Source organism: Cottoperca gobio, chromosome 24 (genome assembly GCF_900634415.1).
Source record: "Cottoperca gobio chromosome 24, fCotGob3.1, whole genome shotgun sequence".
NCBI classification, from domain to species: domain Eukaryota; kingdom Metazoa; phylum Chordata; class Actinopteri; order Perciformes; family Bovichtidae; genus Cottoperca; species Cottoperca gobio.
Window position 1 is genome coordinate 10,191,151 of NC_041378.1, and position 22,637 is coordinate 10,213,787.

Genomic DNA, 22,637 nt, shown 5'->3' on the forward strand with positions numbered 1-22,637 from the left:
CAATAATCCTTTTTTTCAGCCGCTCAGAGAGTTCCTTGCCATGAGGTGCCATGTTGTCCAGCATTCAGAGAGAATTGTGCCCAAAACACCAAATTTAACAGCCCTGCTTATCATTTACACCTGAATCCTTGTAACACTAACGAGTCACATGACACCAGGGCGGGAAAACAACATCATTGGGCACAATTAGGACATGTTCACTATGGGGTGTACTCACTTTTGTTGCCAGCTGTTTAGACATTAACAGCTGTGTACTGAGTAATTTTCAAAGGACAATAAATCTATACTGTTATTCAAGCAGCACACTGACTACTTTAAGTTATATCAAAGTTTCAGTAGGATAATGTTATCCCCTGAAAGGATATAACAGAATATTTGCAAAAATCTAAAGGGTGTACTCACTTTTGAGATATACTGTATATATGTATATGTGTGTATGTATATATATATATGTATATGTGCATATATTTATCCTTGTTTAGCCATATCAGGGCATTTTGGTGATTTCCTATGTCCCGTGTTTTTGTCCGACCAGAGCTTCCAGAGAACTGGACGGACACCAAGGAGACTCTGCTGGAGGGGATGGTGTTCAATGTGAAGTACCTGGGAATGACTCTGGTGGGCCAGCCCAAAGGAGAGGACATGGCCTCGGCTGCCATTCGTAGAATTGTTGCCACGGTGAGTCACTGGTCCCTCTCTTGACTCATACAAGCTTATAATGCAAGTTGTATTTGACTCTTGGATCTTGCATACTGTACTTGGATTTCATTGAATAAAATGCATCTGGTTGTACTGATTGTTATATTTGCAAACAATGTTGCATATCATTCTGTAGTCAAGGTCAGGACCTTCAATAGCAACGTGAAATTTCAAGAGCGACATTGTGAAGATTTCAATTACAGCGATGCTTTTTATAGAAATTCTCCTGGGAATTTGGGAAATGACAGCCTCAAACTGCAGTGCACATTATCTGAACGACTCAAAGGGGAATACTTCTCAAATGTAATGTTTTTATCCATGTTATTCTGATGATGCAGGACAACATTTTGTCAGGATGATAAATTGGTAAATTGCTGCACCCTATAATACAAGTTGGGGTAACACTGCAGGCATCATTTAAGTATAAGATGTCCTTTATGTCAATAATTTAGCCACTTACAGCTCAGCAAATGTATTCTCATGGCCAGATAACTATCATCTAATGTAGTATTCAGTGAGCGTCTGCTAAATGACCTGTAATGTAATGTTTTGTAAAATATTACCACAATTATTCTCATGGCATAAAGTAATAGTTGGGTCATGTTTGTACCAAGGTCAGTATGGATGCATGAAAACATAACTGCTTATCCGGGGGTTGCACATGTGCGGCAGTGATATGATGTTTACAACACTGAGCCACAGGGGATTTCTGAGCACACTTTTCTACATCAGTTCAGAGTCCTGACAGTTTTCCCAGCACTGTTTTGAAAACTGAGAACAATATGTTGCATTTAAACCAGTGAGTTGCAAATATGTGTACGTTTTTTTTATAAACAGAAATATTATATTTCCTCTTTCCATGTTTCTTCCGTGCACACACACACATGCACATCTTTTCACTGAACGCTGCCAACAATGTCTAATCTGGTGCAAGGCTTCCTCTGCAGAAAGAGAAGCCTGGCACCAGCAGCCTAATCATGAAACCCCCCACTTCTCAATTAGAGACTGAACCGAACCTAATGGCAGGATTAAGATTCAATTGATTTACACCAGGAAGTCGGGAACAGCAAGCCGGTTGTCTCCGTCTGTTCCCTTGGAAACCAATCAACCTGAATGAGATTACTGAATACATTTGTGACTTTTCCATTTGCTACATGCTTCCGTCAGGCATGATAAGACGAGACGGAGGGACCAAACGTATAGGAAAAAAAGCTGAATTTGGCGTATCTCAAGCTGCCTCGTGGCACGACATGAGTAACATGACAGAACTAAACGGGATTGTTAGAACTCCCTACATGAATGAGCTGCCACAGTCGGCCACGGCACTCGTTCCCTCTCTCTTATAATGTCACTCTCACATATTGTAAGTGCAGTGGGTTTAAGCAGAATGTGCTGTTCCTCATCATCATCATCATCATCTCCAGGGCATTTAGGCTCCTACAGCGTTCCTGTTGTCCTTCAGAAGCCCTCGTTTTTGTTTAAGCAAAGATCCCTCTCCTTTTCATCCTCAGCTACTCTTCACTGTTGGCCTTTATTTCAACTTCTGCAAAAATGAAAGCATTCTCATGCAGGGTGAATGTAGAAATGTGCACTAAATGATGAAATCATTTCTTTCTTCCCCCCCCCCCCCCCTGTATTCCTCCACAGTCACTCGACTGATTCTTAACCCGATATCATTTGGGTGTGAAACTAAACTGCTCTCATTTGCTAGCTAATTGCATTGTAAGGAGGTCATTGTCATTGTCAACAGGCGCTCTCACAGACCGCAAGCTCAGCACTATGGCCGTATTTTCTGAAACTCCAGATGGAGCAGAGCGGCAGGGGGAGTGAGCGGCTGCCAGCCCGACCTTGAGTTGCAATGTGTAGCTCTCATTCAGAGCTACATGTTGCAGCTTTCCTCCCCTCCAGTTCTGTCACCTTTTATAAATGTCCCACATTTCTGGGACAACTCACGCAGGCTGCCTAATTTTGCTCAGCAGCCACTGTCGCATGTGGAGAATCTTTGGGGTTTAATCAGAAGTGCGATCATCTTATATTTATGTCAGACTCTAAGTTCTCTATCTGATTTTGAATGTGTTTTTTTTATATTTCATATCCTCAGGCCAGAGCCAGTGGTAAGAAGTTTCGGAAAGTAACATTGACAGTCTCACCCAAAGGCATCATCATGGCGGACACGGAGACTACAGACCTCATAGAAAATGTCTCCATATACAGGTAAATAAAAAGTACTGAATTCAAATACTACTCACTAGTGTGTGTGTGTGTGTGTGTATGTGTGTGTATGTGTATATATATATATATATATATATACACTATTCAAGATTCAATGTAGATTCCCATTCAATATAAGTATAGGACTACTGGCTTCATGCAAAGCATTAAGTACTCAATGCACTGCATGCAGAGTGTTACTTTAAATGTTCATATCTCATTAACTCAAAGAGTAAATGCCGACTTTATAAGGATGGGTGAGCAATATGACATCATACATTATCACTTAACACTGGTTTATTTTGGTTGTGAGTTTGATCCATTCACTCGGAAACCAATAGTGTGTGTGTGTGTGTGTGTGGTCTCTCTGGAGAGCATCCTGTAATATAGATTGGGCCTTGTGTAATTGATGATTACAGTCTAAATATCACATGGCTGGACTGGGATTACAGAAGGTGTGTGTGTGTGTGTGTGTGTGTGTGTGTGTGTGTGTGTGTGTGTGTGTGTGTGTGTGTGTGTACGCTTCTTTTTGATCCACCTTATCAGCGGTAACAGACCACAGGCTAGGGGAATCAGCCTCGTCTTTGATCTCCTCCACTCCTTATCTCCCCCTCCTCTCCTCTCCCCCATTCATTTACTTTTTTTATTTTTTTACTGTCTAGTAAAAAATATTTATTTTCTGCTCATATTAACATAAACAGAGCTCTGAATGCAGGAATACCCAAGACTAATTGCCCACTTTTAAACTTGCGCTGCCAATGCTCCCGAGTGATGATGGAGAAGAGAAGGGCCACATGCAGAGCTTGGGTTGACTGAGGATTGATTTATCCCCTTTTTATGAGACCCCACCCCTTTACAGCCCTTTCCCCCTCTTCTCCCTCCTTTCTTATGTCTTATTTTAGTTGCACATAATCCATTTATTGGACAAGACAGCAAGTGAAGCTTGAAAGGAAGTGGAGTCTCGATGTATCGGCCTGTTTATGTGCATAACAAGTAAATTGTGTGCGTGTTGTGTGTGTGTGCGCGTGCTTGTGTCCACGCATGAATGGACCTATGAGCGTTAAAGCATGCACCTCACAGTGTGTGTGTGTGTGTGTGTGTGTGTGTGTGGTTAATTGTGTATTCACACTCGCAGGGCTGTTTCCCTCAGGCGTAGCTTAGTGGGGGATAGAAAACAGACAGGGAGGCATCGTGCCATCACATTGGAAATAGGATCCTCGCAAACAATGACCCTCCCACCTCATCCACCCACACACAAACAATGAAATATCCTCCTGTATCAGTGCCATTTAATTTTTCACAACCTGATATTGAATTCAGCAGCCTCGACAGCCACCCAGTCAGACCTGATGGCTCCTTTTACAGTGACTCTAATTTGCGGACACTCTGATTATATTATCATGAGCTTCATCTTCCAACTTGAGCAAGTCTGCCTTGAAGTGCAGCTGTAGGTCTAACTGCTGGCAGGGATTAGAACAAGGGCTAAACTGCACACAGGAGGTTTGTATATATTCTACAATGACGGAAAAGATGGGTTATTTTGGCAATAGGAAATAACACAGTATTATTGTAATAATTTTACCGAATGGGGAATCAAAATATATCATATGGCAACATTTTACAAATGTCCACTGGAGCTTAGATTTAAAGGTTCAATGTATAAGATATGCCCAAATTGAAACTTTGAAAATGTAACCAATGGACTAACATTATCAACAGAATGTGAAGAGGTAACAGTGTTGACGTTATGTCAGAGATGTCCATGTGTTGTAATGCAGAAATATCTACTGAAATGAGCAGTCTGACTGAGTCACTGTAGCTCCAGTCTGCCCTCAGGACAGAGGGAGAAGAAGTAGAGCTGCCTGACTAACATTACATCCATGATCCGTGCACGTTTTGATAGTTTGTTTTGATTAAATCCAAAGTGGCAGAAGCGAGAAAAGGACAATCGGCATCGCCTCGTCCCGAGTGTGCGAGAGAGACGGGAGACAGATCTTCCGTTAGCCGTCAGCAGATAGCAGATAGCACTGATTTCACTGACAAACTCTCTGTTGCTGCCGTTACACAGGTCAGACCCAGCGCTCCATCAGCCCGCTGTTACTCCCGGTGCTGGGATATACGCCGGCCGAATCCAAGCCGGATTTTAGTTAAGCGTACATTAGAATGGCCAAAATCCTGCACGATATTTAATCTCATGTAATGATATAGAAAAGGTTTGCTACCAGAGCCAGCACGTTGTTATCATCTCTAGCATAAAAGACAACTGGCTCTGTAGAAAGGTAACAAAAAGAAATCTGCAGAAGCACGTAAAATAATTGCTACACTTCGTTTCTTGTACAAATTAAACAAACAAGATTTAATTTATTACCTTTTTTTTTTTTTTCGATGTGTCCTCTCCTGCCACTAGCTCCATATTTAATGCTCACTCCTGAGGGTGGTATCTATCTTCTCATCTAACTCACGCTAAAGGGTAAAAGCTCCCAAAATGCCAAATATTTGATAAAAAAGAAAAGAAAAAACTATATTAAACAAATGTTACATTTCTGAATGCAAAGTAGTTTTTAGGAAACACAATAAATAGTGTATTTGCCGTTATTCAGTCAGGTTTGCCACCTTCTGGAGCACGAGACAAGTGGCTTGTTATTTTGTGCAATACTCTGTAAACCTTGGTCGGAATCCAGGTATCGAAAACTAATACAATCTTGCCATCTTGTTTTTCTATGGTATTTTTTATTCAAAATAATAATAAAAAAACCATACAGACCAGTATTACTTGCATCTACCAACAAGCATAACATTGTGAGGCGTTCAGCGTCCACCGGGCCTGTGTTGCTGATTCATATTCTGACAGGAGCACTCGGAGACCGACCAGCATATCGATCAGCAAAACCTGCGGGTCAGAAAAGCTGTGACTGACAGTCCACCTTGTTAATGATGCACATTGTTTCTGACATACCGTAACATTTGTGAGATGTGTCTGTCAGATCCCGCGAAAAAGTGTTTTATCTTTGCTCTTGGAAATATTTAGCCATTTTCTTTTTTTTTAAATTTGCTTTATTTCACCTTTTTGTGCTACAGTGTTTTGATGCACAAAAGCAAAATGTTGTTTTCCATTAATGCACTTATGTTGGGTAAAAAGCAGTCCATTGTTGTGTTTAACAGCATACCTGCTTTATTCAGGGTGTATAGAGAATTTGAGGCTTTGATGTGTCAAGTTCTATTCACGCTTTGTACTGTAAATATTTAAATATTTCCACTGATATTCCCTCTCTGCCTCACAAGCACCGGTGCGCTACACAGTGAGGAGATCAAAGGCTTGCGGTCCACAGAGTCCCTTTGGAGATATGATGCAGACTGACAGCTCAGCTTCTGTTGTTCTAGCTTAGTGAAAACTGTGATGCTGTCAATTATTATTTTTTCAAGCTGAAGGCTTATTCTATGAATATAAACCATTGTGTGGAAGATTGGTGGCAGTAATTCTTTTTTTTTAAGTGTTTTTTGTACGAATTGTCTTTATAATGAGTAAGAATCCTTTTGTTTCGCACATTCCATCGAAGGGAAGAATACACTTGTGTGTGTCTTTGCCAAAAAGATGTCATCTGAAATGTGTATTCACTCCAATGAGATGTCTATGTTTAGAGAGTCACACTATTCTCACATGGATGCTGTGTTATAATGAACGATTGTCTGTGTTGCTCACACTGCGTGACACATTCATAGCTGTGAAACTCTTGCTGGATGCAATTTTCATAATATCCATATTGTTCACCGTCACTGTGTAATTCTGTCGTAGATTCTTCCTGATACTTATTTATCATGCACTCTATCTGCTCATTCTACTCATACTGAAAACATGCTGTGGACAATGAACAGCATGTCCTTGTTTAAAAGCGTCTGTAGAAGTCTCTCCGAACTTCTGGGAATCTATACCGCAGTATACGATAAGAGAGCAGGAGCGATGGGTTCCAGGCGTCGGCTGTGTTTGCACACTTCTTGTATCTTCAGGCTACAGTCCTCCCCCTGGCTTTTCACAATATTTACCTCCTCCCAAGGAGGTTATGTTTTCGTTTCGGTTTGTTGGATTGTTTGTCAGCACGACTATAGAAAAACCTCTGGCCTGATATTTATGAAACTTGGTGGAAGAGTGTTATCACGCTTCTCTTATGGAAACAGCCTTGGCGGAGGTCTGCGCTCTCCGAGTGCCCTTCTAGTTTTTTTTACTTTTAAAACCGAAACATTGATTCCCTAAATAACAAGAACACTGTTTTACCTTTTACTACACTGATTTTAATTACCATTGATAGTCCTGCAACTGTTATACTGCTGCCAAAACAACAGTTTGCATCATTGTGCAGTGTATATAGTTTCTTACTTTATAATCAATCCTTTATGTAGTGATTTTAATATTATTCGAAAAACACATTTAAATTCAGAGAGTGAACTCGGAGCGAGATGCAGGCTCACAAAATAAAAGTGAAAATCAGATTGCGCAAAATATTCTTGGGGGGTGGAAAAAGTAGATAATATCTCCATAAGATGTTAATTGAGTTTATATTGAGCGGTTACATCACTTGTTTTCCAAACTTAAATAGGTCAATCCTTTCAACTTTTTTCCCCACTAATTTTTCTGCAATTAAGGCCCAAATATAAGTTAAAGCGGGGGATACAGAGCTGGGTGTCATGGGCATTACAATGTGGGTCATGCATCAGCGGTGCAAGCCAGCAAACAATCTGAGAGGGAGATCCGAGTGCTGGTGATTTCACGCTTGTTGTTGTTTGATGGAATAAATTACTTTATTTTTAGTGCCCCTGTTGAAGTGGTGCAGCAAATGAGGAGCTGCCAGCTGCGGATCCCTTTTTTGTTTATTGTTTCCGAGTAACTGTAATGAAGGCAGATTACATAGAGATCCACACACCACTGACTGCAGTCCTACGGTGTCATAACTAATGACGATGACGACATGCATGGAGAGACCCTGAGATTCTGTACATGCACAATGACAGTAAAAGCTCCACATCTTGGTTCTTGTGCTGCTTTTATAATAAAGGTTGTATGTTTTAATTATAGTGACAAAGGTCACTGTGGCTCATTTGAACATCTATTTAAAGCAACAAACATGACGCACTCTGCTGGTTCAGGTAACAACCCCAGATAGACACAGGGCGACTCAAGATCGATACCACTTCTAATAGCCTGCATGGAATCCGACGAAACAAATCCATCGGTTTTGTGTCCGTCGCTTCTGTAAACCCATACGAGCTGTTGTGTGGCAGCCAAATGGGCTTGGTGGACTCCGTCTAGATTGGTTTTAGATAACCATTGAAAATAACTGGCCATGGCTGTCACTGGATTTGCAGACAATTGGATTTCTTAAAAAAAACAGATATTAGTTTTGGGAGAAATTCAGTGTGACTGTTGGGAATGAGATTTCAAACGCAATATAGCCGCAGTGGAGATCAATTCATAATCCAAGACTTTCCATTCATTACCGGCAATAGACTCAGACATTTCAACAGAAGTTGCAATAGGTTAGGAGTAAAAAAAAAAAGAAATGTTCCACATATGATTCCCTGCAGCTTCACATGCCTTCCTATAGTCAGGGATCTTATGCAGTAGGACAAAGTATGGCAATTGCAGAGTGTTTTTCATAGCGTTCGGAGCAGTCAGCCAAAATGTTTACCACTGTGTGACGAGAGAGCTTATGACATAGGACGTCATTTCTTTAACTATTTAAGGAAAATGAAAAAAGAAAGCTAGATCTAAAATTTGCATAAAATCGCTTGACGTCTCCAACAAGGGGGAGGCGGCAATTGTAAGTCATATGCAAGGATTATTAAACGGAGAAATGTTTTTTGATTCAAAATCAAATCAAATGTATTTATATAGCCCAATATCACACATTATACATTTGTCTCAGTGTGCTTTACAGACTGTACAGGTTACGACACCCTCTGTCCTTAGACCCTCTGTCCTTAGACCCTCTGTCCTTAGACCCTCTGTCCTTAGACCCTCGCATCGCATAAGGAAAAACTTCCTAAAAGAAGCTCCATAATTAAAGGGACAATGGAAGAAACCTCAGGGAGAGCAACTGAGGAGGGATCCCTCTCCCAGGACGAACAGACGTGCAATAGATGTCGTATGTACAGGATAAACAACATCCTTCATTGATAAAAAAATGTTTTATTGACGATATATAAACAGACAAATAAGACAAGTTACCTGAACACAGTGAATTCAACACTCGTACTCATGAAGCTGAAGTGCAGGAGTGAAGCTCCAACCCAGAATCTGTAAAGGTTGTCTCTGCACCTTCATTATAAAATCTCTTAACAAAAACATTTCAGGGTCAGTTGAGCCTTTAAACCGTGCGTGCAAAAACCTCCAATCCACAAAGCAATATTATATCAGCGTTCAAGTAGATCTCTGCATAAACCACACACTTTATCTGAAAATATGAAGTGCTGAAGAGCTCAGCCGCAGCTTCAAGCATCTCTCATGGATGTCACTGCTGCTCATTTGTCTCCTGCTCCGCCATTCCCACCTGTCTTGATCAGCATAATATTAAAAAGCAGCGCTCTCACCCTGCTATGATTGGTTTGCTTATGCATATGGAAAAAAAGGTTGAGCGCAAAAAGCAAAGTTATGGCCTAAATTGACATTTAGCTCACCTTGATGTATGAGGCTGGATTAAGAGTGCAGGCTAGCCGCTAATGCACTGCTCATGGTGTCCTTTTGTTCCGCATGCGTGTCCTGTGATTTTAAAAAGGATGTTTGACTTATTCTTTCATTCAGGTCATAAATTGTTTCCCGTCGGCTGCATTTGCTCATTTATCACCATAAATGCACTTGTATCAGGTGGATTGATGGTGTTGGTACATTTGAATTATGTTTTCTTTGCCCCCGTCTCTTCTCTTCCAGAATCTCGTACTGCACAGCAGATAAAACTCAGGATAAGGTCTTCGCATACGTCTCTCAAAGTCAGTTCAACGAGACCCTGGAGTGCCATGCATTTCTCTGCCAGAAGAAGAAGATTGTAAGTGCGCCACACTTTTTGTGATTTTTGTTTTATATATATATATACAGCTGTTCGTATATATCTGTATGGAAAACATTCCCTTGGACTTAAGGGTCTTAAGGTCACTTTGTTTTGGGGACATACATTGAACCTGCACTTGTGAGCAGCAAGTATCATAAATGTGTCTGGTGTGTGTCTCCATCTGGTGGCAGCACACCTCACAGCTCACCAGCCTCGACTTTATACTGTCATATTTAGTTAATTTATATAAACAAATGGTAAACATCTTTATAGTTTGAGCCTAAATAACACAGTAGATTGCTATATAATCCGACTACAGTTGTTAAAGCTAAACATCTTTATATTAAGGTACACACATTAACCATTCACTACAGTAGTTGCTTATCAGATTGCATATTAGTAACAAATTGGCATTATTTTAGTTGTATAAAGCAACTACAAGGCATGAGCTTTCCCTCAGTAACCTCCTGCTATGGAACATATTCTGCTATGATGTTAGAAATACTTAATTTAAAGTTATTTGGACACTATTAACACTTGTAGTTTTGTGTGTTGTAACAGAAGAATAGATTGAGGGAGAATGACCACTCTGGTGTTACGACCACCTTAAAAGCCCCAATACTGGGCAAAGCAAAAACGTCTTTACTTACATACTCTCTACTCTCCAAATTGAATCACAACTATTCATTATGTTTTATATTTCACTATTTATGTCTAATTACTTGTGTTATTCTTCCCCTTATCTGTTCTTTTCCCTCAAGGCTCAGGCTGTGACATTAACTGTAGCCCAGGCCTTTAAAGTTGCCCTCGATCTTTGGGAGATTGCTCAGGAAGGTGAGTTCACTAAACAGGAAGAAAGTGACATTAAGACAATTCAGTGAGAGGTTTTTATCCTTTCTGTTTGGAAGACGAGAAGCCAAGTTGGGAGGGCAGTTATTGATTATGTTTAACAAGCAAAGGGACTGAAGGAAAAGGCTCACAGCCACCACCCTGTCGCTGTATGAATGACATGCACTTCCTGCAAGTACAATTGACAGTAAACAGACAACCAAAAGTTCAAATACTGACACATTTTCAAACTTAGCTGGATTCTGTTTTCCTCAGGTTTAGTTTTGAGAACTGTTTTCTGTCTGCAGACAAAAGCAAGAAGGCCAGGACCTGCTGTACTTGTGCAGCAAACAAAGGGCAGACCGAGAAAACAGAGTCTCAGTGTGTCCCAGCAGGTACGTTCTTCTGATTGTGTCTTTATCCACACGACATTAAGGTCTCGGGAAGGTTCATCTTTATTATAAGAAACAGCAACGCACAATTAAATGAACCCCATCGGCCTTCAGGTGATTTGAGGGGAAAGTTTGGGAATATATACTTTTTCTACTTTTTATTTCGGAGCTTTAGATCGAAGCCTCTCTCATGTCTGTCTGTGAAATATAAAGCGAGAGCCAGAATGTGATGAGCTTATCTGAGCGTAGAGATTGGAGCTAACCCCACTCTGTCTGAAGTTCAGAAATCCGTATTCAAGCAGCTCTTTTGGGTTTTAAAGATTTTAAGGTTTTTAAAGATGGAAAGACTTTGTGCACATAACCCCCCCCCCCCCCACCCCCAGGTAAACACAATGTGTTGTTTTTACACTTCTGTTTTTATTTATCAATGTTCAATGTGCAAAACCCTAACCCAAAAAGGTTAAATATTCCCTTTTAACTCTTGATGAATAAATGAAACGAACAAATCAACTGCCTCAGTATATGGAGAACTTGCTTGAAAACAAGTAAAGAAAATACTTTTTGAGAGTCAAATTTGTATGCGCCACTCGTCCTCGCATTTCCCAAAAGAAATGTTTTACCCTCACATGACCCTCTGATAGACATCCGCCCTCTTGCCAGCTAACATAACGTATAACGTTACCAGTGAGAAACGGCAGCAAGAGTAAGTGATGATGGTAACAGAGGCCACACAACGTTAGATCCACAGGTAGTGAGACCCCCCACCCCCCGTCAGAAAAGTTACTTTAGCATAACAATAAGTAAAAAGTAAGGTTGGCATGAAATAGCACAAATACACTCTTCCTCTTCATGACATGTAGTTTACGGAAATCCGGCTCTTTCCTCAAAATATGCCGGCCACTCTGTTTAATGGACATTTTTCACCCATTACTTTTGTGATTTGTGCAGTTTAAGGCACAAAAACAACTTCACATGTTGATCTCTTTGTAAGCTTTCACTTATGGAGAGGCTGGAGAGAAATAAATTGCCCGTCACTGACGAGATGATCTGATCAGTTCTATAAAAATGACAACTGTAATATGTTGTACTCACTGAAATGAGACCGTAAGTAGATGTAGATGCAGATTTAGAGTAAAGTAAAGACCAAATTCCTCCTGACTTCAAGTCCATAATCCTCACAAACCCAACAGTTTTCAGTGAACACGATTAAGGGAATGCTACTGTAGTCGGTTGGTTATCGACTTTAAAATGACCTTTCTAGTGCGTGCATTGTGTGTGTGCACGACAATGAGTCATTTTGTTTAACACTGCACCCTCTTACACGCAAAATGACTCACTCAGGGGTGCTGTCGAATTTAAAGACTTTTCAATAGCCGTGACGTTTATAGGCCAAAATGTTTTGCACTCCTGAGGGGGCTCAGAGGGTCTGCAAAATGAGGCTTAATCATCCATTCAGTTTGTTGTTAGTTAAGGGCTGGCTTTTTCCACTTCTTTCAATTAAAATTGGCTCCACTTTCAGCGGTAGTGGCCCGAGGACGGAGGGAAAATGTGATGTGAAAGCCTCAAAGACCTCGGGAGTAACTCGGCGCAGAGAGACGTATGGAAGTTTTACAGAGATGATTTAAATTCTGCCTGTTGCAGAGGAAGCTGTGAGAGCCCGAGGCTGCGGTCGATGTTTCACTGCCGAGTTAAAGAGCTGACCAGTGTCTCCTTCTCTCTTCTCTGTTGTGTTTGGGATGTGTTCCAAACTTCTTCCTCTCATCTGTCCCTCTCCGTGTCACCTCCTGTGTCCCGTCAACCTCTCGTCCACACGTGCCATCGCCCTCAGATCCAGAGGCACACAAGCCTGTTGGGATGGAGGAGAAGCTCCGGAGGCCCTTCTTCTCCGCTTCACTCAGCTCGCCCTCGCCTCGTAGTAACCCGACTCGAAGGCGACCAATCAAACACGACTCTTGGGTAGGTCGCACCGCCGTCCTCCAAACTGCTAATTGGTCTGATTGGGACAAACTAACATGTAAACTAACATGAGGCCAATGTCAACGTTTTCACATCGGCTTAAAAAGGCCAGTATTTGTGCCGATACTTCTTCTGTGTATCCGTAGTATTTTTTTATGTTTTCATAAATCAAACCATCATTGTCATTCTCCTTATATTAAAACTGCATGTCCTATAATTTACATTATTTGCTATCAAGACGAGACGATAAAATAAAAAAAACATCCAAAAAGCAATATTAAGTATCTTTAATTAAGTAATACTACTATATTAAGGGAGGTTTTACTTTTCAATTTGAGGTATTTTTGTCAGTTTGCAAACAAGACATCTAAAAATAAGCATATACAGTAAAACCTTGACATATCCTTAATTTGGGACACGTTCCTTGTCTTCTGAATACCATTTTCTGAAACAATCGAGGCAAATAGTCAACAAAACAAGATCAACATTCTTGAGACAGACGACTCGATCAGACCAAAGTTTTGCCCATGCAGTTTGGAGAGTCAGTTTGCTACATATCAGTAAAGTGATATATACACCTTAGCATAATACTCTAACAATGCCATTTTGCTTTATTGAATTTCTTCATATTTACAGTTAATTTATAAATGTTGTCCAAGCGACTGATAAAATAAACTCTTAGTTGGGTGCTAAGTGCTCATTCTCCCTCAGGAGTTTTCTCATAATTTAAAACGTGAGTGTTTTTCTACGTAGTCCAGTAATTATTTTTGCTATAATCGGAGCAGTTTTTATGTGGTTGTTGTAAATCATTTTAAACGTTCTCGCTTCAGAGGCTCATCAGTCAACATCCTGGTGTTCAAGTTCATGTTCTGAACACTAGGTGGCACCATCCTCATGAGCATGACTTTCCTCCAGGCTGATCTCACACAAATTCATCTGCATTCATTGTTACACATTTTCTCTCATGTGGAGAAGTTATGCTTTAATTGAGTCAGATTTCATCAACTAGACAAATTGTATCTGTATTACTCTCTTCTCTTACTGTAATGATCCCTCCACGTTTGCCTTACATCGTTGTACATTTCATATCATTCTCAGATATTGATATTTATCTTATCTATTGGATCGCTTGCTTTCCAAAAACTAGTGCAGAAATGTATCTTATCCGTATGTTTCTTATTATAAGTGACAGTGATTGCATTTGATTCTTTAGCTCATAAATTAATTTGTGTGTCACTCGGATAAAACAAGTTGCGACAAACTGCTGACTCAGTAAAGAGGCACAGAAGCAGCAGTATTGTAAATTGAAATAATTTCCGTGTGTATCGATTCATATTGTTCATGTCCCAACAGGACGTGGAAGATGGACTCGATGATGCGTTCTCAAGGTAACCTTACGCATACGTCTATGCTGAGCACTGGGGATACATTCTTTAATTTCAGAAAGGAGATGGGATTGTTCTCACATATTCCTCCCCTGAAAACGTATGAAACCATTTGTATGTTGATTCAAATTCTAAACATCAACTTTTGAACACTGTCAAGCTGGTGACAGTTTTACTGAAGGTGATGGTCAGCTGTCAGTCAACTTTCAGACTCTTTTCTTAATAACAAAACCTTCATTTGACACATTGACTGACACAAATATTTATTGAAATTCACACACACACACACACACACACACACACACACAGACGGGGACATGCATCAGTCTCCTCTTCTCAGGTAATAAAAAAGATGGCTTAACATCCATGGGCAAATTGATTTTGTGGTACTTTATTTGGTGTGAGAAAACATATTTATACAAGTCAAATCATTGACAGGTGAGGTGTTAAAAATGATGACAGCTTTTTACAGATTTAGTAAGATTTCATAAAGTACATTTATATAAAAGCACTGCTGTTGGGAAGAACAAGTAAAAACTCAACATAACAAATGACTGGAGTTATTGTAGGTGTTGTAAAGCTCTGGTGACTTTGTTAAACCAGAGATAAAAACGAGGCAGTTTTAGAGTCGAGCAGCTGTCCTCATTAAATAAAGCACAATAAATTGCCATTTCAAGTAGTTGGAGATGACTTAATCCCCGACCTTGTGCAACACTAGTGTTATGTTGAGGTACATTAATAAAAAAGCCCAGTTTTGACCCTGCAGTCTATTAACTTTTACTGACGATCATTACAAGCATTTATTAAAAGCAGTAACTTTGTCATGTGCTTTCCTACCATAGTATAAATCTCTGTATTAAAATGAATGTGAATAGACTATTAAGTAAGCTTTGTTAAACACTAAACCGCTGGACTACAGAAGGCATGTGTAACTAGTGAGCACTTGTGAGATCGCCGTGCCGCTCTTGAAGCCTCGCAGGCAATAGAAGTGATTATCCTTTCCCTAACTGCCAGTGTGATTGTCACCTCTCTCGACAAAAGCTGTCGGCAGCTCAGTGACTGAAGCCGGGAAAGGGCATTCAGCGTTTCATTTCTGAACAAGGATTACAATGCAACACTTTTTTTCATTTTCTTTGAGAGTGTGACGGTCTGTGAAATTGCTGCGAGACGCCTGCAGAGAGACGACAATGTGCGTCTCGCTGGGTGAAACGTGTTTTGTCATGTAGCCCGCTAAACAAAGACAAAAAACATGATACACTCTAACGCTTACAACGTCATGCATGTGGTCCCTCTGACATACTCTTTGATAATGTGCCTCCATGCACAACAAACTGTTAGGAATGTAGGCCAAACAGTCCAGTGAGTGTCTTGTGCCCTTGGCATGGCTTTTCATTTCCTCATACAACCAACTGATCTGAGTGTATGTCTCCTGCAGTGCTGTATGATCCCTCCAAAAAGAGAGACGAGCAGCGGAGGGATGGTGCCTCACACATTAAAGAGATTGCAACTCATTAGGTGGTGTTGCCTGCGGCTAATAGATCTGCTTGCTGTGTTGGAGCATGCAACACTTTTGGTTAAAGCAAACGGGTAAATGAGAGGCAGAGATTATATACGGAAGTGTATGTAGAAGCTGGCCGGGTGTGGAGGGAGATCAGAAGAGGAAGGCAGGTCATCCCAGAGGCTGTTCTCAGCAGGGGTGAGGAAATGCTGACCTCCAGTGTGGATGTCAAATGGAGGAAGATGGAACACTTGGATGTAAATGTGACATCCTAGAGGAAATGCTAAAGGATTTTTGGGAGCGTTAGATCAGACCTCCTCTGCAGAGGATGTCAGGATCTGCGCACGACCGGTGGATAAGATCTGACCTGAAAGGTGGAAGACGCTGGATCACGTCGAGTTGTCACGGCTGTCGCACCTCTTCAGTGTTGCATGTGATGTGACTCTGGGAGTGTTTTTAAGATCGGCAGAGGAGCGTTGTGATGTCTCTGTCTCTGGGAGCCTTTCAGTTCAGGAATCACACTTTTAACTACTGCCACGGTACATGTCATTAGGTGCGTATTTTCAATTTACCGTGAGTTCGTAAAAATCTTTAAATATCGCAAAGAAAGTGTCTGAGGTGGAAAAGTAGTCGTACCGGTAAAAGCAAATTGCTGCAACCAGAAAATAGATTTAGTGAGTAAATGATGACTCTGATCACAAAGCAATATTCCAACATGTTACGGATTCTGAAGATGTCATGGGAGCGTATTTATCGTGATCTGTTTGGTCCTCAACGGCTCTGTCCTCTTTAAGAGCTCTGTGTACAGCTTATAACATACAATGTTCAAATAGTTATTGACTAATTGACAGACAGATTGGGAAGAATGAAAGAGGCATTGTTTTTATCCTGTATAGAAAACCACTATCACCAGGCCTCTTTAACTAATGCCCTGCTGAGCCCCATCATTTGTGAAATTCAAAATGGCATCAGGGGTCAATTTGTTGGTCTGTAAGTTTGGTTTTCCACTTTAAATCACTTTATTCCAAGTAGCAGCACAGCCTCTAGGGCTTCACTAGCTTTACAGTCTTCTAACTTGAGCTGCGACTGATGCGACCAAGCCAACTTCAGTAGAATCATTTTTAATCACTTGCTGCAGAACCGGTCAGGGTTCAGGCCTCTGTTAAAAGTCCAATTGCTAGAATAGTAGATAGTTATTAAAGTGGATGCTCATCGCTTATAACCACATAACAATATGTGCTCACATCAACTTCAGTGCAAATGGGTTTAATGAAATGCTTTGCTTTTGTATTTGAGATGTCTTAAATTAATGGTGACCGTGGAGTTAACATAACTGTTATGTAACGCTCGGCTTGGTACTCAAGTGCTTAAATATTTTAACCTCATATAAATGTGCCAATTTCATTTTTTGTTGTAATTTTTCTGAGTGTTTCTTTAAATTATGCACGGTGGCGCCGGGGCAGCACATGCTGTGCAAGTGCACTTGTAGGAGTCTTGCTGCCCTTTTTCTGTGAACAGTCTCGAGTGAGAATAGCCATTCTCTGTGTTTTCACATATCTTAACCTTTTACTATTGAGTCACGTAGTCATGATTTTCTCCCTCTACCTGGCATGCAGCAACATGGAAGTAGAGGAGATGGACACCGGTAAGTGACGTGACCTGCATGTTACTTACATGCCTGGTACTGCATGTTGCATGGGGCCTTTACATGTAGCATGTAGCATGTATCATTTCTGCACAGTACCGTTCCGTTTCTCCTCCGATATTGCTACTGATGGACAGTAATCTTACACACCAGGTCAAATTTTGTCAAGCATTATTGTGTGATTTCTTTCAAATCCACACAAAATATCTATTTTACAGTGTTTTCTGTGTACAATTTTTCATATATAACTTAAACTTGTTATTTTTGAAGTCACTGAGAATTGAGAAATTCTATACATTTTTAGTAACGAGTGTTTCTTTTTGCAAGTTTAGCATTAATACGTTTAACTCTTTGTCTTAAGTTTGCCTTTGTGTGTTTACATTATTGCAATCACACTTTACTCGTGCCATAATTTGCCACACATTTGCCTTTGTACTGAATCGAGAGACGGTTTTGACTCTAATCGTGACGTCAGGAATCTAAATGTAAATCTAATCGTGAGATACCGAAAGATTCACACCCTTAATAAACATATTTCTCATTTTTAAATCTTCTGGTTTTTTTTTTTTTGAGAAACAGTAATTGAAATCCTTATCTAGCTATCTATTATCTTAGTTCAAAGCTTGTATTCAGTCCTATCATAGCCAAAATTGTCTTGCCATATCTTTTTTTCCATCAGAAATGGAAACATGAATCAACTCATGACTCTCTGAAGGTTTGCCCTCCCACTACTTCCCTGTCATTTCTGTCATTCTACATTTTATTCTTCTCAGTTTTTAACTTTATTTATCCGGTTAACCCTTTTTGACAAATATATATTTACTGCCTCTGACCTCCTGGAGCAATATTACTTTACTCTCCTCTTCTCTTTCTGTCTCTGTCAGACTGGCCGAGTCCTGCTCCCAACACGTCTCTGACAATGCAGCTCTGAAACCCTGGGAGGTCTACAAAGGAAATCTGTTGTATATCTGCAACAATGAGTTTGTGTAACACATGCCGGCAATAGCTGTCCAACGTTCAGCACCGCAGAAATTAGACGGAAATCCCCTCAGGCCCCAAAACCAACAACAAACGCAGCACACATCACTTGAACAGAGAGCAAAACATGTCACGCTTCCCGGTGCACAACCTGAATCAGAGAGGCTCTGTTTGGTTTTCTGTGGCTGCTGCAGAGAAGACAACATGGATACCCCGATATTATAAAACTGATATTTGGCTGCCAGTCAACACACACTCCACTCAGTGTCAACAGCCATCTTCAGCCATATTCAATCTCACACAAACTGCCAGATGAAAGACAGTGCACACGATGTGCAACACAGCACTGCAAGACGAGAACAATTCCACATTTCTACTCCAGAAGAAGATGAATACCAAGTATGGAGTCTACTTCTCTTAATCCAAATTTCTTCACGATTCCACAATGAAGATTTTCTCCTCCATCACGAAGAGATGTGTGCACATAAGGCTGTCATCGCTTTCGGAAAATGTGAAAGCTATCTGACCTTGCCGTTTGCTTGACGGAGTAACCGCTGCAAGTTACTGGAAGAAGTCCAGGTCATCAGCAAAGCTGGTATAAATCTTCAGTCATGATATTTGATGAATTATGCATTCGTTACTCAGTTTGTTGTGCTGATTTAAGCAGTTCTTCAAAGAATGAAAAGGCATGTGATATAGTAAATAGATGACAAACATAAATATGTCAGAATCCACCTTGGAAATGAAATGTTTCTAACATTTACAGAATGTGGTACAGTGTATACAACCAATCAAACGCAGTTACCTTTTGTTTTGGACTGCCTACTTTGTGTATACAATGACTTTAAAGCACATCTCTTGGCCTTGTTCAGCAGATGAATTTGCTCAGTTATTAGGATGCTTTAGTTTGTTATACTCAATGACGGTAGTGGTGGGTGGCATCAAATAATAAAAAATAATATCAAACAAAGAATTCAGTTACTCGTTTTTTTATCCACTTTTGTGACCAAAATTCAACAGAAAGGTTGCGTGATTAAAAAAGTGAACATTAACCATGACAACTGAGCAACTTAATGAGCTGAGGAAGGCCATGAGATGTTGAAAAAAGCTTTAGAAGGTCAAGAATGAACCTTCAAGCGCAGCTTTGCTCTACAGCGTCAGACACTTACCGTCTCATTATTTGGGAATAAAGGTACAATATGCAGCATTTCCCCTAAAAAAAACAATGTACAGACTCATAAAAAAAAAAACCCACCTCAATCATTATTTATGACCCACTAAAACTGTATGGTGGGGTCTTTATCTCCCTGTAGCCCTCTGCCTGTGTTTTCTCTTTTGCTCTTGTTTTGCTGTGTTTGGGACGTTTCTTGGCATCAGCGAAGGCGGGCGTGCCCTATCTCGCAATGTTACCGAAAGTGAAATTAATTTGTGTACCCGCCCATTGATTTTGGGTAGCCATAAAATGTTACAAGTTCCTCATTGGCTTGTGCTACAGCTACTCCCTTCCACCAAGTTTCACTTAAATCAAGCCGGTAGTTTCTCCGTAATTGCTGACAAACAAACAAACGGAACCGAAAACAATTTAGGCAATTAATTGAGGCACTGGATCATACATTTCCCATAATGCAACTTGATAGTGTCTTTTATTAGAGACGCACATATTCCAAACTCAAATCTCCCATTTTGTAAGACTGGCTTTTAGTTAAAAATAAGAAAGACGACATCACTATGACATCATACAGCCGTTTTAGTACTATTCATGACGAGTAAACTGAACGTAATGTATGAAATCGATGGAGTGCCCCTTTAAGATAGACAAATGTTAGTTTTTATCATCTTGAATCCTTAAAAAAAACACAACAACCTTATTATTGCAAGAAATGTAGATGATTCAATAATCAAAATGAATAATCAATTGATAACCTTTGTGCTTGCTTGCTTTATGTTAACAATGTCAATAAATTGTGTTTGTAAAGTAAAGAAAACACAATCTTTGTAAGCTGCCACTGTACATAAAGAGAACTGCGATGATGAACGGTTACGAGGACAAGTGTATGGCGAGGCCAAACTACAAGACTAAAGAAACATATTTCCATATGCTGTATTTTTTCAATGTCAAAGTTGTGTAATTTATGTATGCATATAGTATCACTATAAATGAAGTAGGATGAATAGATTCAGGCCTTCACACAGGTTGTTTTTAAGACATAATTATCACTCTTGTTGAGATGTGAATGTGTAGACGCTTGTAAGTTTTGCACTAGGTTAGACAATTTGTACAAATGTAATTGTATGTGGTTTTTATCACTGCAGGAATTGCTTTATTTTTTCAAAATAGCCACCAGTAACCAACGTATAATATACAATGATTAAGTCAAAGTCCTATTCAAGTCAGTAAACACCTGTCACATTGATCAACACGGTTCATATGTTCCTCTCTGTACTTCAATTCGTGCCGTAAAACACACCCTTTCTCCCAGATCTCATTATTATCATCATTGCTCTCCTTAGACGCAGATGCAAATTATTTTTATCCACCACTCAGATGACGTTAACCCGTCAAGAGGATATTATATTTTGCCCCGGTCTGGCTGAAGTGGTCCGTCTCTCTGTATTCAGGGCATCATGACTGAGGCGGGAGGTAGCGGGAGGGCTCGGTGTTGTTGTCATGACACCCGCTGCAGAATAATTGGATGGCTCATCAGGTTACGCCATGAAGCTTTAATTGCATTGTTTAGTTCCCGACTGGCTGAAATACAGACTTTACATCAGAAGAAAGCTCTTCACTGTATCATAAATAGCCTCCAGCATGTCTGTGGAGGATCTATTGAGCCATGTTTGCAAAAAAAAAATGCAACGTCGTTATTTTTGCCTCACCTCTCCGTCGAACGTCTTTCCTCACGAGTAGAAGTGATTTTCTCACATTTTCAGGTCCGTCATTGATTTGACTGATTGATGTGCGGATGTTTCAGTGCTTATTGAGTTATATTCCGGATGTGGGCTGTTGTCCAGCGGCTCTCGGACGGAGAACAATGGTAGTAAAAGAAAAAAAGATGCATTATTATCCAATGCAGAGACGTTTTAATTAATATTACACTTGGACATCTTCACCCAGTCTTTGTGCTTTTTGATTGATTTTCAAGCAAATCAAATAAAAAGCAGTGTAACATGATTTTATTTAATCTCCCCATGGTTATTATTTAGAATTGATTAATCCCTATGAATTGTATAAGGGCACAATTAGATCTGCTGGACTGTTTAGGTTATATTCGGTACCCTATACAGCTCACTTATTCCCTGCAAATCTTGAATGGATGCGGTTCTTTGGCACAGCCGAGAATTTTCCACCCAGGAGGGGGGAGGGAGGAGGTGTAACGTGCCAATCTGAGGCTAAAGTGCACAGAATACAAATCCGCCTGCGAAGCTTTGAGGCCAGAAAACATTTGACGCTTTCAGAATATTTTGAATAAGCCATCATTGTCCAAATTATCCACTGATGTTTACAGTATCGGTTTACTTTTTAAAGAGGGTGCTTATTTTCTATCTATGCAATTAGTGGGTTTCCAACAGTGTTGTGATATTATGATAATAGCAATGTGTGTAAAAACCACAAGCAGTTGTCCTAAACTGTGTAAAAAAAAAAAAGTGTACAGAATTTGGAAACTGTTATGGTTTGTTACATATTTATGCATAATAAAAGACTTTGTACAAATATTTCATTGCACTATTTTTTTCTTATTGGATAATGGAGCATGGAGATGGAAGCTTCTTCCGTCATACACGGTATAATTGCATGGATCAGCAGTGCTGCACAATATGATCCCGGGTGGGTTTGCGTTGGCAAATCAATTTGATCAAGTAATGAATTTCAACAAATAAGCTTAAAAACGAACCAATTAAATCACCAAAGCACCATTTATCGTGGCCCTTCTACTTCACTTTTAGACAAGAAATGTTTAATCCATATTGTTTTTCTCTCAAACAGTTTCCAGCTTCTCTGTGGTCGAT

The 22,637-nt window shown here is 40.1% G+C and overlaps 1 protein-coding gene across 3 annotated transcripts in view; it reads left to right on the forward strand.

The window, feature by feature from the left end:
* The window catches only part of LOC115003814 (low density lipoprotein receptor adapter protein 1), a 42,983-nt gene extending 20,655 nt beyond the window's left edge, over positions 1-22,328 (forward strand). The window contains exons 2-11 of one of the 3 annotated variants that reach the window (XM_029425746.1): positions 536-678; positions 2,801-2,913; positions 9,830-9,944; positions 10,709-10,781; positions 11,084-11,170; positions 12,996-13,123; positions 14,477-14,511; positions 17,623-17,651; positions 18,331-18,366; positions 18,536-18,665. In XM_029425746.1, coding sequence (XP_029281606.1) covers positions 536-678; positions 2,801-2,913; positions 9,830-9,944; positions 10,709-10,781; positions 11,084-11,170; positions 12,996-13,123; positions 14,477-14,511; positions 17,623-17,651; positions 18,331-18,344 — 737 coding nt within the window. In that variant the 3' untranslated portion in view covers positions 18,345-18,366; positions 18,536-18,665. Of the gene's footprint in view, positions 1-535; positions 679-2,800; positions 2,914-9,829; positions 9,945-10,708; positions 10,782-11,083; positions 11,171-12,995; positions 13,124-14,476; positions 14,512-17,622; positions 17,652-18,330; positions 18,367-18,535 lie in introns of all 3 variants that reach the window. The other 2 variants (XM_029425745.1, XM_029425744.1) reach the window with 2 other exon arrangements.
* The last annotated feature ends 309 nt before the right edge of the window (positions 22,329-22,637 follow it).